Below are 14719 nucleotides of genomic sequence, written 5' to 3' on the forward strand. Positions count from 1 at the left end.
GAAGAAGACGGATGCACTTGAGGAGGAAGTGCTCGTGGTTGTTGTTGAGTTGGCTACGGAGATCAACATTGCGGCGATCTCCCACGTGGTTACTGTTGAGCTATTTACGAAGATCACCCGAGGGGTGACCATTGAGTTGCCCACGAAGATCACCCGAGGGGTGACCATTGTTCACTCGATGAGAACCATGAGAGCTGCTGGATCCGGGATGACCATTGATAGTGATGAGATGAACTGAGTGGTTTTTTGATTTTGTGATTTTAGCCTGAGATCTGATCTCGGCTCTCAATGAAAGCACCAATGACGGTAATAATGTGTTTACCGGTATATTATTTGAGTATTTGAATGTTTGAATACAGTATTGAGCGTAGTGCTCAGTGTACAAGTGAGTTCAGTATGTATTGTCTAAGTTCAAGTGTCGTAAGAAGTGTCGTCCCTCATTATGTGGTCGTGAGTCTTTTTATCCCTTTCAGCTTAGTAACGGAGCATTAATGAGGAGTTGAACGTTGGTTAAACGTTGGACATCAATGCTGAGGAGTTGAACGTTGGGCATGAGGAGCTGAATGCTGAGGAGCTGAACGTTGGTTGCTGAGGAGTTGGACCGTTGCGCATTGATGCTGAGGAGTGAGGTGTCTTGGGTAGTAGGTCATGCCAATGGTTCCGGGTCGGATACCCAATTACCCTGTCAATAACAATAAATTAATTTGTTTTCTTTTTCTAAGAAGAAGACAATCCAACATGCACATGCCAATGGTTTTGCAGCCACGCATCCGACGAAACTGCCAGTAGCCTAGCTTCAGACAATTATGATCGAGATGGGTGAGGATATAAACATTATATATATTGTATGTTGTAAGTGCTGCATTATTATTATTATATTATTCTGAGATAGATAGATATGATGATGGCAATCTTGATCTGCAGCATAGCGGCTGCATTCATTATTATGGTGGGGGGTTTGATTTGTTATATGGTGCTGAAATTGAGCATGTCCTCCGATAAGGTGCTCCCTAGGAACTGGGCAGTGGTGGGAATGATGCCGGCGCTTCTTAAGAATGCTCACCGAGTCCACGAATTCGCGACTGATGTTCTGAAACACAGCGGAGGGACATTTGAGTTTAAAGGTCCAGCTGCCTTTCCTAACTTGAACATGCTGGTTACCAGCGACCCAGCTAACATCCACCATGTCCTCAGCAAAAACTTCTCCAACTACCCAAAAGGACCACAATTTCGAAAAATATTTGATATTTTGGGAGACGGGGTTTTCAACGTAGATTCCCAGTTGTGGGAGTTTCACCGTAAAACTACCCTCTCCTTCTTCAATCATGCCCAATTCTACACCTTGTTAGAGAAAAATGTGTGGCACAAGGTATCTATATATCAAGTTGCTTTACCTAGCTAGCTCCATAAATTACAAATATGCTTATCTTATATATATCCTCAACTAATGTATAGTAATGTAACAGGTAGACAAAGGTTTGTTGCCAGTTCTTGATTGGTTCGCGGAACAGGGAGTCGAGTTTGATTTGCAAGACGTTTTTCAGCGCTTCACCTTTGACACCATCTCTATGCTCCTCCTACACCATGACCCTCAAAGTCTGTGCCTTGGCTTGCCATATCTTCCCTGCGAGAAGGCCTTCAAGCATGTTGGAAGATATCAAAAGGGCAGAATAGTCTTCTACTCCTACACTTTCAGTTGCAACCGTTTTCCCTCCTTTGTATATATTTCATTTCCCGCTCATGCTTCTGTAACAATTCATTTTGACCAATGAATCAATTCAGTTAGTTTCTTCTTCGCCTACCCCATCCTCTACATTCTCCATCATGGTATCAGAGCCTCCACGCCGTGGCTCTTATGCTGCTGCTCTCTCAGGCGAACAGAATCCGGAGAGAGTCGCGACCACTCCGATCAATCGTTCTCCGGCGAGATCTTCATCCACTACCGCTCCGATCAATCGTTCTCCGGCGAGATCTTCATCCACTACCGCTCCGCAGAGGAGTACAATTCCGCAACAGAGAGGTTACAATATGGAGGAACTGGACAATCCATTCTTCTTCAGTGCAAGCGATGGTCCGAACATCGTTCTCGTCAGTCCTCTCCTGCAAGGCAGTGCGAATTACGCATCCTGGAGCAATGCGATGAAAATCGCACTAGAAGTGAAGAACAAATGGTGCATAGTTGATGGTAGCGTCGCGGTACCAGACGGTGAGCATGTTCAAGCCGCTACTTGGAGGCGGTGCAACCTAATGGTATGCTCTTGGATCTATAGATCTGTAATTCCTTCTATTGCACAGAGTATTATGCATATTCATATAGCAAAGGACGTATGGGAAGATTTGAAGCGTAGATTCTCTCAATGCGATGCACAGAAAATCTCTATCTTACAGAATGATATTAATAATCTGAAGCAAGGAAATATGTCTGTTAATGACTATTACACAAAGTGTCGAACTCTTTGGGAAGAAATGAATTCTCTGAGGCCGGTTCCAATTTGTAGATGCAAACCGAGGTGCAATTGCGAAGTCTTTGCTCAGATTCTAGAAGAGCGTGAGACAGATCGGGTTATACGATTCTTGCAGGGGCTGAATGATGAGTTTAGCAATCTCAAATCGAATGTGTTAGTTCTTGATCCGTTACCTGAAGTCTATAAGATCTTTGTCATGGCAGAAAAAGTAGAAAGACAGAACACATTTACGAATCTGAATCTGAACAGTCTTGAGATCAATCAAGCCAATGCAGTTCACCAAACTCAAGATCTTACTAGTGAGGTTGTGGCAGCTGTTAACTCTTACAATGGAAGGAGAACTGGTAACACAAACAGAAATGCGAAGTGCACTTTCTGCGGCATGAATGGACACACGATTGAAAAATGCTTTAAGAAACACGGATATCCACCGGGGTGGGTACCTGGTTATAAATCAAAAGGGAAGCAGACAGATGCAGCTAACTCATCCTTGTCCAGTTCAGAAGGCTCTGGTTCGACCTTGGATCGAATGGAACGAATGGAGCGACTGTTATCTACATTGCAAAATCAGATTGGGCAGTCATCGACTGATAGGTCAAGAACTACAGCCTCTGTATCTCTAATCCCAAAACTCACTGAGGAAGATTCCACAGATGAAGGCAAGTCTTACATAAATTCTATTTTTATGTCTTCTTCCATTTGGATTCTTGATTCGGGGGCTACGGATCACATTACATGCTCAACTGATTTTCTTAATGATTTTCGTCTTTTTCATAATGCTGAAGTCAGTTTACCTACTGGAAAATCTATATCTGTTAAGCATGTAGGCAGTGTTAAACTAAATGAGCAGATCTGGTTGAAAGATGTTCTTCATATCCCATCTTTCAAATTTAATCTGATTTCTGTGAGCAAGCTTTTGCAAGACAACCTTTATAAACTAATCTTTGAATCTGGACAGTGCTTGATTCAGGACAATCTTGGGATGATAGTTGGTTCAGCTAAGGAAATCAACGGCTTATACCTGATGAAGGAGTCACCAAAAGAACAAAGTGTAGGCCGTAATGGCACATTAGCTCAATGTAATAGTTGTGAACTTTGGCACCAAAGACTTGGGCATTTTCCTATTAATAAGCTGCATTTGTTGAACAATTTTAAAGTTCCTGCTAATAAAAGTTTTGCATGTGATGCTTGCAATCTGGCTAAACATAAAAGGACTCCCTTTCCTTTGAGTGTTACTACTTCCGAGTCTACTTTTGATCTAATTCATGCAGATATTTGGGGGCCATTCCCGGTTTACTCCTTGAAAGGGGAACGATACTTCTTGACTTTGGTCGACGACTACTCTCGATTCACCTGGGTACACTTAATGAAGAATAAGGGTGAAGTTAGACAGTTTCTAAAAGGCTTTCATGCAATGGTTCTTACTCAGTTTGGAGTGTTAATCAAGACTGTTCGAACAGACAATGGATCAGAATTCAATATGTCTGATTTTTTTACTGAAAAGGGGATCATTCACCAGCGCTCCTGTGCCTACACGCCGCAGCAAAACGCAGTAGTTGAAAGGAAACACCAACACATACTCAATGTGGCTAGGTCTATTCGCTTTCAAGCCTCCTTACCTCTTGAGCTGTGGAGTCAGTGTATAATGCATGCGGTATATATTATAAACAGGCTGCCCTCACCTGTTATTGAGTTTGCAAATCCCTTCTATAGGCTCTATGGAAGACAACCAGATTTGTCAAACCTTAGAGTCTTTGGATGCTTGTGCTATGCTGCCAATCTGTCGAGTCACAAGCACAAGATGGCACAACGAAGCAAGAAGTGCATCTATATTGGCATTCCGGCTCATACTAAAGGATATCTAGTCTATGATATCAATGAGAAGGTCATTTTTATATCTAGGGATGTGAAGTTTTATGAATCTCACTTTCCCTTTGCAGATTCTTCCACAAGTGATCCCAAGACTGCATCTAGTGATCCCTCACTTCCAATTATTCCTACTGACAGCCGCCTACACTATGAACCAGTGAACACCAANTTCTTTACAGGCATATATTTCCAGAAAGCTTCTGGAAGTTACAAAATTGGGTGGGGATTGGCAAAGAGAAGAAGCTTATTCAGGCATGCCGCACTTTCGATGTATTCATATACTCCGCCATCAAACGCCTAGAGCTGAAGATTAATAACAATGACGACTCCTCGGAGTTGAGCTTGTTCACCGCTTACGTACAAGCATACAAGCAGCAGGAACAAGTGCTCACTGGTTCATCACTGAATAAGTTTATGAGGGACACTTTGTTGAGTTTAATGTTTGCAGGGAGAGATACAACCAGCACAACTCTCACTTGGCTTTTCTACCTGCTTGCCCAAAACCCATTGGTTCAGGCAAACGTCCGAGACGAGATTGAAAACAAATTGAATCTAAAACAAGAGATTTTCAAGGTGGAAGAATGCGGCAAGTTAGTGTATTTACACGCTGCTCTTTGTGAGTCCCTCAGACTATTCCCGCCGGTGGCCATTCAGCACAAGGTGTCGGCTGGGATGGACGTCCTCCCTAGTGGACATCTCGTCAACCCCAACACCAGAATCATACTCTTATTTTATTCAACAGGAAGGATGGATTCAATATGGGGTGAAGATTGCATGGAGTTCAAGCCTGAAAGGTGGATTTCAGGCAAAGGAAGAATCAAGCATGAGCCGTCTTACAAGTTTCCGGCATTCAATGCGGGACCCAGGACTTGTTTAGGTAAAGAAATGTCTTTCGTTCAGATGAAAATGATTGCCGCAATTATCCTGCATCATTATGAGTTTCAAGTAGTGGATTCCCATTCAGTTTCTCCCAGTGATTCAATCATCATTCAAGCTAAGCATGGCTTGAAAGTCAAATTTACCAAACGTAATATGTAATACATACATAACATACTGCATATATATGACACGCACTTCATGTATGTTCGTTCTGATCTATTGTACTAGGCTTCTATCCCATGCAATAAGCTAGCTAGCTTAAATTTACCAAGCGTGTGCAATGGCACTTCAATTAATAAGACTCTTTTGTTTGTTTGTAATATGTAATTTGTTGAATTTGATGATATATATACTGTAATTTAATTTGTTTTGTTTATTATATTGTTCAATGGAAGAAGCTAAAGTTTGGATTATCTCTTAATTCTCAAAGACTTTCAAGAGTATGATGGAAAGTGTTAGTTTCACGACTATTGGGTAATTAGTTGGCAGGAAAATACTACTGTAAATTTGTAATTGATATGAAAACAGGGAAAGAATGATTTTTATTATCGGAATGTAAAAGTCTAAGACTCGAAGCCCTTACAATGTTTTACAATCCCAGCCACAACCATGCATAGTCATGAAGGCATAAAAGATATACCTTTCATCATCAACACCAAGAAAACCCGAATGCTCTCAACGGCTCTAGGGTTTCTGTGCTAACTTTGGTAAGTTTCCCGCGTCTGGCTGGCCTCGACAATGGAAGTCGAGGCGGTGCCTCCGGCGTGCAACGACGGAGGGCTGACTGGGAGTATGGAAGGCGGTACTAGGAACGTCAAAAGGTTTAAACACCTCAAACGCTCCTTTGTAGAAGTTGCAGCGGACTGCCCCACCCTTGAGGAGGTGGATCCGGCTCTGCCTGAAGAAGCGAACTGGTTCGAAGACGAAATCATTGTTGATTCTGACGTTGAAGATGAACCCTGCGAGAGAGATGATGGCATCCCGGTAGTGAGATTCTCCAAGAAAGTTCGCGAAGACCTTGTTAAACCATGGAGAAACGCGTTACTGGTGAAATATCTGGGGAAGCCGGTGGCCTTTTCCCTGTTTCAACAGCGTATGCTCCGCTTATGGAATCCGTCAGGTAAAGTGGATTTCATAGATGTTGGATCGGGATGGTTCATTGTGAGATGCCAACTCCTGATTGCATGCACATACTTGCGGATGGTCCATGGAAACTGTTTGATCAGTATGTTGTTGCTCAAAGGTGGAAGCCAAAATTCGACGCCTCCGCGGCGAAGGTTGAACGGATGGTCGTCTGGATTCGGGTGCCGGGTCTCCCGATCGAATACTTCAGGGAAGACGCGATTAAAGAGATCTTGGCCACGGTAGGAACGCCGCTGAAACTTGATATGACTACGACAGGAGTTCAGCGGGGAAAATTTTGCGCGGGGTGCGGTAGAGATCGATCTGACGAAACCACTTGTGGCAGTGGTGATGGTTGACGACGTTCCTCGTCGAGTGGAGTTTGAGGGCCTCCATGTCATCTGTTTTGACTGTGGAGAGGTTGGTCATAGGTCTGTATCATGCCCAAAGAACAGTGGAGAGGTTGGTCATAGGTCTGTATCATGCCCAAAGAACACCCCAGAAACAGAGGTGGTGCAAGACCCTCTGCAAGAGGAGAATAGGACAGATAACATGCACGTGGAGGAAAAACATCCACCTCCTCCCATCGCCAAACATGGTGCATGGATGATCGTCAATCGCAAAACGAAAGGGCCGGCTAAGAGGCCTGAGAAGGCGAGAGGAAAACCGACCGGAGAGATCAAGGCTAAATCGACAAGAACTTCTAATGAACACAAAGCCACGCAAGCCGACAATGAAACTGGGAGTGCGAGTAGAGCGGTTCGTTCCGCTGGGAAATCGGCACAGCAAGTGCACACTGCGACCAATCTCACAGGTAAAGGGAAACAAGTTGATATCATTCCAGTGTCTAATACTTTCTCTTATTTGCAGGATCTGGAAAGTTTGCCGGAGGCTCCGATCTTGCTCGAGGAAGAAACGGCACCAAGGAGCGCTCCTAAACCCAAGAACCAGCGTCGAAATAATAAGGGCAAAAAACAGACATCACCGGCGCCAGCGACTACTCTTGGCCGTGCGGGATCTCTCTCCGAGGGGGGTCCTGTTCCGAATCAGCTCTTTGTCTTTGGTAACCCCGCTGGCGCAAACATGAGCATGGATGGTGCTCCAGGTGGTAACGAGGCTTCGTCCTCGAAGGGTTCCACTCAATCCAGTAATCAGGTGACGTCTAAGGGAGGCGGTCTTAATGTTCCCTTGCCTCGCGCTGGTTCCCAATGATTTGCATCAGTTGGAATTGTAGAGGCGTGGGGAACCATAAAACGGTAAATCACGCTAGGCTCATGATGCGAGATAAAGAGGTGGGGGCTATTTGCTTCCTGGAAACAAAAACTAAAGATATCAGCAAAATTAGAAATATGGCTGGAAAGCTTGGGTTTGATAAATGAAGGGTGTAGTTTTCGCGGTGGATGGAAAGTAATAGGTGGTAAAACGGGAAGAAGTTCTCGAGTATCGTTCTCAAAGGATGGCAAGGAGGGAATTCAAGCGGTAAGGGGATTAAGCACAAGAGTGTTTAGTGTTTGAAAGCTAACCCAAACATAGGTAAGAAAGGTGCATGAAACATAAGGAAAATAAGGAACAAACAAAGGAAACAATTAAGTGGAAAGGAGGATTTGGATATTGCAACTCATATAGGTATCCTTGATTTCCTAAGACATTAGGCTAGCAACACTTAGAGAATGAAAATGAGGCAAGACAACTATACCAACGCCACTCTCGTGGTCATTGGCCTATCATCTAGTCCATAGTCCCATTCTCATGGCAACTAGGCTAGGTGAGGCAAATTATCGAACACATGGTGTGCTATTTGCCTTCCAATCCCCCTTTTCTCAAAGGTGGGAAGGAAACGTGCTAGGCTAGGCTAAGGAGTATCCCTACTCTCGTAGGTGAGACTCCTTCTCCAAACACCTCTCATATAGGTTGATCATTCCCACACAAGAGTCAAAGAAGATCACCATTCACACAATCAAACTCATAATCAAAGCAATTGCAAAACCTAATTGATCAATTCAAAGCTCAAGAATATCCATACAACATTGCTCAATCCAAATCCACAAAGATCTATCTAATCATACTTGAAATTGAAATAGCAAAAGGCAAAAGTAATGACAAGAAATTAAAAGGAAGACTTAGCTAGGCATTAAACCTTGAACTTGAAATTGAATGTAGATCTCAATCTTGCAACAATGGAATTCTTCTCTAATTCTAATCTAAACTAAGAATTGCAATGTGGAGTGAATTGGGAATGTGGAGTGAATTGGGGGAGATCTCTCTAGGCTAATCCTAGAGAGAGAAATATTCTAAAGAGATCTAAAATTGAAGTGTGATGGATCCCCTGAAAAATGGCTCAATTCCCCTTTTAAATCTCGCCCAACCGCCAATTTTCCACGTTGGACGCACGGGTGGACGCACGCTGGACGCGCGTCCACTGGGGCGTCCACTGCGTTTCTGCTGCGTTTCTGCTGCACAGACTTCAACTTCAGAGAGCTGCTTGGTGGACGCGTGCTGGACGCGCGCGTCCAGCACGCGTCCACCAAGCAGCTCTCTGAAGTTGAAGTCTGTGCAGCAGAAACGCAGTGGACGCCCCAGTGGACGCGCGTCCACTGGGGCGTCCACTGCGTTTCTGCTGCACAGACTTCAACTTCAGAGAGCTGCTTGGTGGACGCGTGCTGGACGCGCGCGTCCACTGCGCGTCCACAGCAGACTGCTGTTCTGCTGTGCGAGAATCAGAGAGCGAAAAGTTGGACGCAAGGGTGGACGCATGGTGGACGCACGTCCACTGGGGCGTCCACTGGGCGTCCACTGGGCGTCCATGGTGTATTTCGCACTCCAACTTCGACTCGTGAATCCCTCTTCGAAATCTAGCCATTTTCTGCCTTTTTGCCCATCTTTTTACCTACAAAATGATTAACCAAGTGTGGAACGGGGTCCAATGGCAATATGAAGCATTCTAACGCAATAAAGGGACAAATCAAACACAAAAGCTACGAATTGTGCACTAGACGATCCGATAACAACCTTATAAAGATGACATCTTTTGCACTTATCAAACTTTCCACACTTTAAACCTTGTTTGTCCTCAAGCAAGCTATCATTGAATCAAGCACACATAAGTGAAAAAGATGCCACAACTTTGATATTCAAGCAAGCTAAGACACAAGAATGATGCATACATTTGAAATCAATACATTCCTTAAGCTATCATGAAAATGTGTTCTTAAACAATCCTTCGATTCTCAATAACGACTATCCCAAGAACAAAAATCCTTTGGTAAAAATAAAGCATTTAGATTACTTCCAATTGTCATACGAGTCAAGCATGCAATCCAATAAAGGGTTCACCAACCATTTAAAGCGGGCCACTAGTCGAGCCAACTAGTGGGACCGATGTGCACAAACCAAACCTATTAGACCACCCTTATAACCTCAAGCCCCCTAGATTCTAGCGTGATAAACAAAAAGGCTTTAAGGTTATCTACTACCCCTCAAGATCGACCATCGGGCTACCCGATCTCACATGGAGCTCCATGCTTTTTCGAGAACTGTGCAATGGGTGCCCGGTCCCAACGGGATAGACCTCTCCTTTTCTCATTCCCCAAGATAACCTCATCGGGCTACCCGACTTCACATGGATATCCATGCTTTTTCGAAGACGGTGCAATGGGTGCCCGAATCTCAGCGGAATGGCTCTCTTCAATTTTCTCATCTCCCAAGACCTCGTATCGGGGCAACCGACTTCACGTGGATCTCCACGCTTTTTCGAAGACAGTGCGATGGTTGCCCCTAACTTGCCCTAGCGAGACGGCTCATCTTTTTCATATCCTAAGGTGGCCACATTGGGCTCTTTTGGGGTTTTGGCCTCATTGGGCTCTTTTGAACAACTTAAAGTAAAGCATCACCTTCACAACCCCACACTACACCTTCGGGAGAGCAAAACAAAGAAAATTAGGTTCAATTCCGGGCTTAGTAAGCATTATATTACTAGGTTTGATAGGTGCACACTCCCACTTCGTTACCTCCTTGACTATGGTCCGGGTTAAATGAGAGGTGAATATCACACAATCAAGCAACAATTCGTCAAATTTAAACAAAAGTATAAGAATTTTCTTCCACGGGATAGTCCTAATTGAGAAACAAGGGTTCATTCAAAACACACATTTTCCCAAAATAGATTAAACAATGTATTCATTTCAAACATATCCAACATTCTAAGTCAAGCAATACTTTTGCAAATCAAAGTCTTCAAGCACAAAGGTGCTTCTCTTTCCACACTTTAAAAGTGTGTTATGGGCTAACGGATCACACAAACAAGCTTTTATGAAGGATTTCAAACAAGCAATGCAATGTCACCATCTCCCGATTTCCACACTTTAAAAGGCAAGCATATAGGCAATGAAAATAGGTAAGGGAGATAAAGAGACTCCCCTTAGCTCACTTTAAGTGCATTGCCTTTAATCATGGTGGGAAAGGCATAACCTCTTAGCGTTGAGCCATATATCAATTTCCCTACATCATCAACAAACACATTGCAATACTACAAACCATATTAGAGAATTCAATTTCCATCAATGCAAAACTTATTGAAAGCAAAAGTAAACAACAAAAACAAAATGCATAAAAATGTAAGATAACCTCGGGTTGCCTCCCGAGAAGCGCTCCGTTTAACGTCCGTAGCCCGACGCAACTTTCAAACCTTCATTCCAACACACTTGGACGGGGACAAGTCCTTTTGCCCCATCCACTCTTTCTTCAAGATATGCCCTCAAATGCCGGGCATTGACAAACTCCTTTAATTCTATACATAGCATACTCTCTTCCAAAGGTTGGCAACTATCCATGTCCATGAGTATGCTATTCTCTTCCAACTTACCTCTTTTTTCATTTTTCTTCTTTTCACCAAACTCCTTTTCATCATTTCTCACTTTCTCCTCAACTTCCTCCTCTACACTCTCTTCCCTTATTTCTTTCTTTTCCTCTTCTATGATTTTGCAATGATCTTCCTCAAACAACACATTCTTATTTTCAAAATTTTCTTCTTCATTTTCCTTTTCTATAGTCACACTTTCCTTCTCCTCCTCTTTTTCACTACTTAACAACACATCCCTTAAATCTCCATCCGTTTCCTCCTTTTCTTCACCAAGCAAATCATGAATATATATAGCATCATCAAGGCAATTATCATGGAAAGTGTCAAATTCAACATCATTTAAATCAAGCAAACTAGCATCAACATTCAATTCATCATCAACATTACAAAGCATATCATGCAATTCACCAACATGTTCATTTAACAAAGAATTATCATCAAAAGTAAACAACTCAAGGCCATCATTATCATTAGAATTGAAAGAATTATTTTCACAAGTATCAACACAATTTTCATCATCATGTTTAGCATTAATATCACCCACATTCTCCAAAGGATTGGCATACACATTATCAACAACACAATCCACATTACCAACAACATTTTCAATATAAGCATCCCCACAATTATGATCAAAAGAATCATCATATGGCTTATCACAAAAATTATCATGCTCTTTAACACCAATTTCATCACTAGGCATCTCAACACAAGCATTATCAACATCTTCAATTATGCAATTATTTTCACTAGTCATATCTACCACTTTTTCAACTCCATCATCAACACAATCAATATTAGCATTATCAAAATGAATAGGCACACCAATATCATCACAATCATTATTCTCATCACACATGTCGGCCCAAGATTTAGAAATTTTATCACCAAGAGTAGTGCTAACACTAATAGGGTCAAGTGTCTTACCATGAGTATCTTCTTCTTCATTTCCACATTTGGCCACTTGAGCCATTTGATCTTCCAAGTTTCGAATTGATGCTTGTGTCTCTTGCCCTAAGGAGGAGGATCTTTGTCTACGTTCTTGCCTCCACTCTTCCCTCATATTGGCCATGTCTTGCTTAAATTCTTCCATTATTGCCAATATCTTGTTCTTCGTGTCTTCCGTGATTTCCTCCTCATATGGTTGCATCATGTACTCCTCATTCTCATAGCGGTTGGAGTAGTATGGATTGTCTTGATGATCTTGAGAATATGAGGGGTATTGGGGATTTTGAGTGTATGAAGGGTAGTGTTCATCTCGAGTGTATGGGACATATTTCTCATTTTGAGGGGATTGTGAGTATTGAATTTGTTCGAAGTAAGAGTTATGAGGGTAGAAATTTTGTGAATAGAGATTTTGTGGTGGAGCATGATGATATCCTTCTTGGGATATGTATTCCTCATAGTTTCCTTCATGTTGATTTTGATAGTGGTCTTGAGGTTCATCATAATGGCTTTGGTTTCTTTTTGGACGGTAATAATCATCATATGCCATCCGTTGATCATCATAGTGAGCCCAACGTGGTGGTGGACTTCTTGGTTGATATTGTGCTCTAAAGTCCTCATTATCTTCATAACCATAGGGGTTAGAAAATTGATCATTATAGCCTCCCCTTGGTTGCCTATATCCTCCTTGGTCTTCATAGTAATCCTCTTGTTGATATCTTGCTTGAGAATACATTATAGAGGATCAACCTATCAACACAAAGACAAGAGAGTGTTTTGCAACTAGAAGTAGTTGCAAGTGAGAGTAGTAGCAAATGAAATGACAAAAAGATGGAAACGTAAACAAAGTAAATTGCAAAAATAGAAAGTAAATGGGGGGTTAGACTCTCTAACTTGAACACTTGCTCATGTTAATCCAAAGGCACTTACTACTCAAAAACCGATGCCATCCCCGGCAACGGCGCCATTTGAAGGGTGTAGTTTTCGCGGTGGATGGAAAGTAATAGGTGGTAAAACGGGAAGAAGTTCCCGAGTATCGTTCTCAAAGGATGGCAAGGAGGGAATTCAAGCGGTAAGGGGATTAAGCACAAGAGTGTTTAGTGTTTGAAAGCTAACCCAAACATAGGTAAGAAAGGTGCATGAAACATAAGGAAAATAAGGAACAAACAAAGGAAACAATTAAGTGGAAAGGAGGATTTGGATATTGCAACTCATATAGGTATCCTTGATTTCCTAAGATACTAGGCTAGCAACACTTAGATAATGAAAATGAGGCAAGACAACTATGCCAACGCCACTCTCGTGGTCATTGGCCTATCATCTAGTCCATAGTCCCATTCTCATGGCAACTAGGCTAGGTGAGGCAAATTATCGAACACATGGTGTGCTATTTGCCTTCCAATCCCCCTTTTCTCAAAGGTGGGAAGGAAACGTGCTAGGCTAGGCTAAGGAGTATCCCTACTCTCGTAGGTGAGACTCCTTCTCCAAACACCTCTCATATAGGTTGATCATTCCCACACAAGAGTCAAAGAAGATCACCATTCACACAATCAAACTCATAATCAAAGCAATTGCAAAACCTAATTGATCAATTCAAAGCTCAAGAATATCCATACAACATTGCTCAATCCAAATCCACAAAGATCTATCTAATCATACTTGAAATTGAAATAGCAAAAGCAAAAGTAATGACAAGAAATTAAAAGGAAGACTTAGCTTGAAATTAAACCTTGAACTTGAAATTGAATGTAGATCTCAATCTTGCAACAATGGAATTCTTCTCTAATTCTAATCTAAACTAAGAATTGCAATGTGGAGTGAATTGGGAATGTGGAGTGAATTGGGGGAGATCTCTCTAGGCTAATCCTAGAGAGAGAAATATTCTAAACTGATCTAAAATGAAAATGTGATGGATCCCCTGAAAAATGGCTCAATTCCCCTTTTAAATCTCGCCCAACCGCCAATTTTCCGCGCTGGACGCACGGGTGGACGCACGCTGGACGCGCGTCCACTGGGGCGTCCACTGCGTTTCTGCTGCGTTTCTGCTGCACAGACTTCAACTTCAGAGAGCTGCTTGGTGGACGCGTGCTGGACGCGCGCGTCCACTGCGCATCCACAGCAGACTGCTGTTCTGCTGTGCGAGAATCAGAGAGCGAAAAGTTGGACGCAAGGGTGGACGCATGGTGGACGCGCGTCCACTGGGGCGTCCACTGCGTTTCTGCTGCGTTTCTGCTGCACAGACTTCAACTTCAGAGAGCTGCTTGGTGGACGCGTGCTGGACGCGCGCGTCCACTGCGCATCCACAGCAGACTGCTGTTCTGCTGTGCGAGAATCAGAGAGCGAAAGGTTGGACGCAAGGGTGGACGCATGGTGGCCGCGCGTCCACTGGGGCGTCCACTGCGCGTCCACAGCAGACTGCTGTTCTGCTGTGCGAGAATCAGAGAGCGAAAAGTTGGACGCAAGGGTGGACGCATGGTGGACGCGCGTCCACTGGGGCGTCCACTGGGCGTCCACTGGGCGTCCATGGTGTATTTCGCACTCCAACTTCGACTCGTGAATCCCTCTTCGAAATCTAGCCATT

The 14719-nt window shown here is 43.2% G+C and overlaps 1 protein-coding gene across 1 annotated transcript; it reads left to right on the forward strand.

The window, feature by feature from the left end:
- The first annotated feature begins 898 nt into the window (after positions 1 to 898).
- On the forward strand, positions 899 to 5626 carry LOC116019140 (alkane hydroxylase MAH1-like). The gene is made up of 4 exons (XM_031259258.1): positions 899 to 1369; positions 1467 to 1646; positions 3293 to 3297; positions 4493 to 5626. The coding sequence occupies exons 1-4, from the start codon at positions 899 to 901 to the stop codon at positions 5370 to 5372; spliced, it is 1536 nt and encodes a 511-aa protein (XP_031115118.1). The 3' UTR covers positions 5373 to 5626.
- Positions 5627 to 14719: the final 9093 nt, after the last annotated feature.

Source organism: Ipomoea triloba, chromosome 5 (assembly GCF_003576645.1).
Source record: "Ipomoea triloba cultivar NCNSP0323 chromosome 5, ASM357664v1".
Lineage (NCBI taxonomy): Eukaryota > Viridiplantae > Streptophyta > Magnoliopsida > Solanales > Convolvulaceae > Ipomoea > Ipomoea triloba.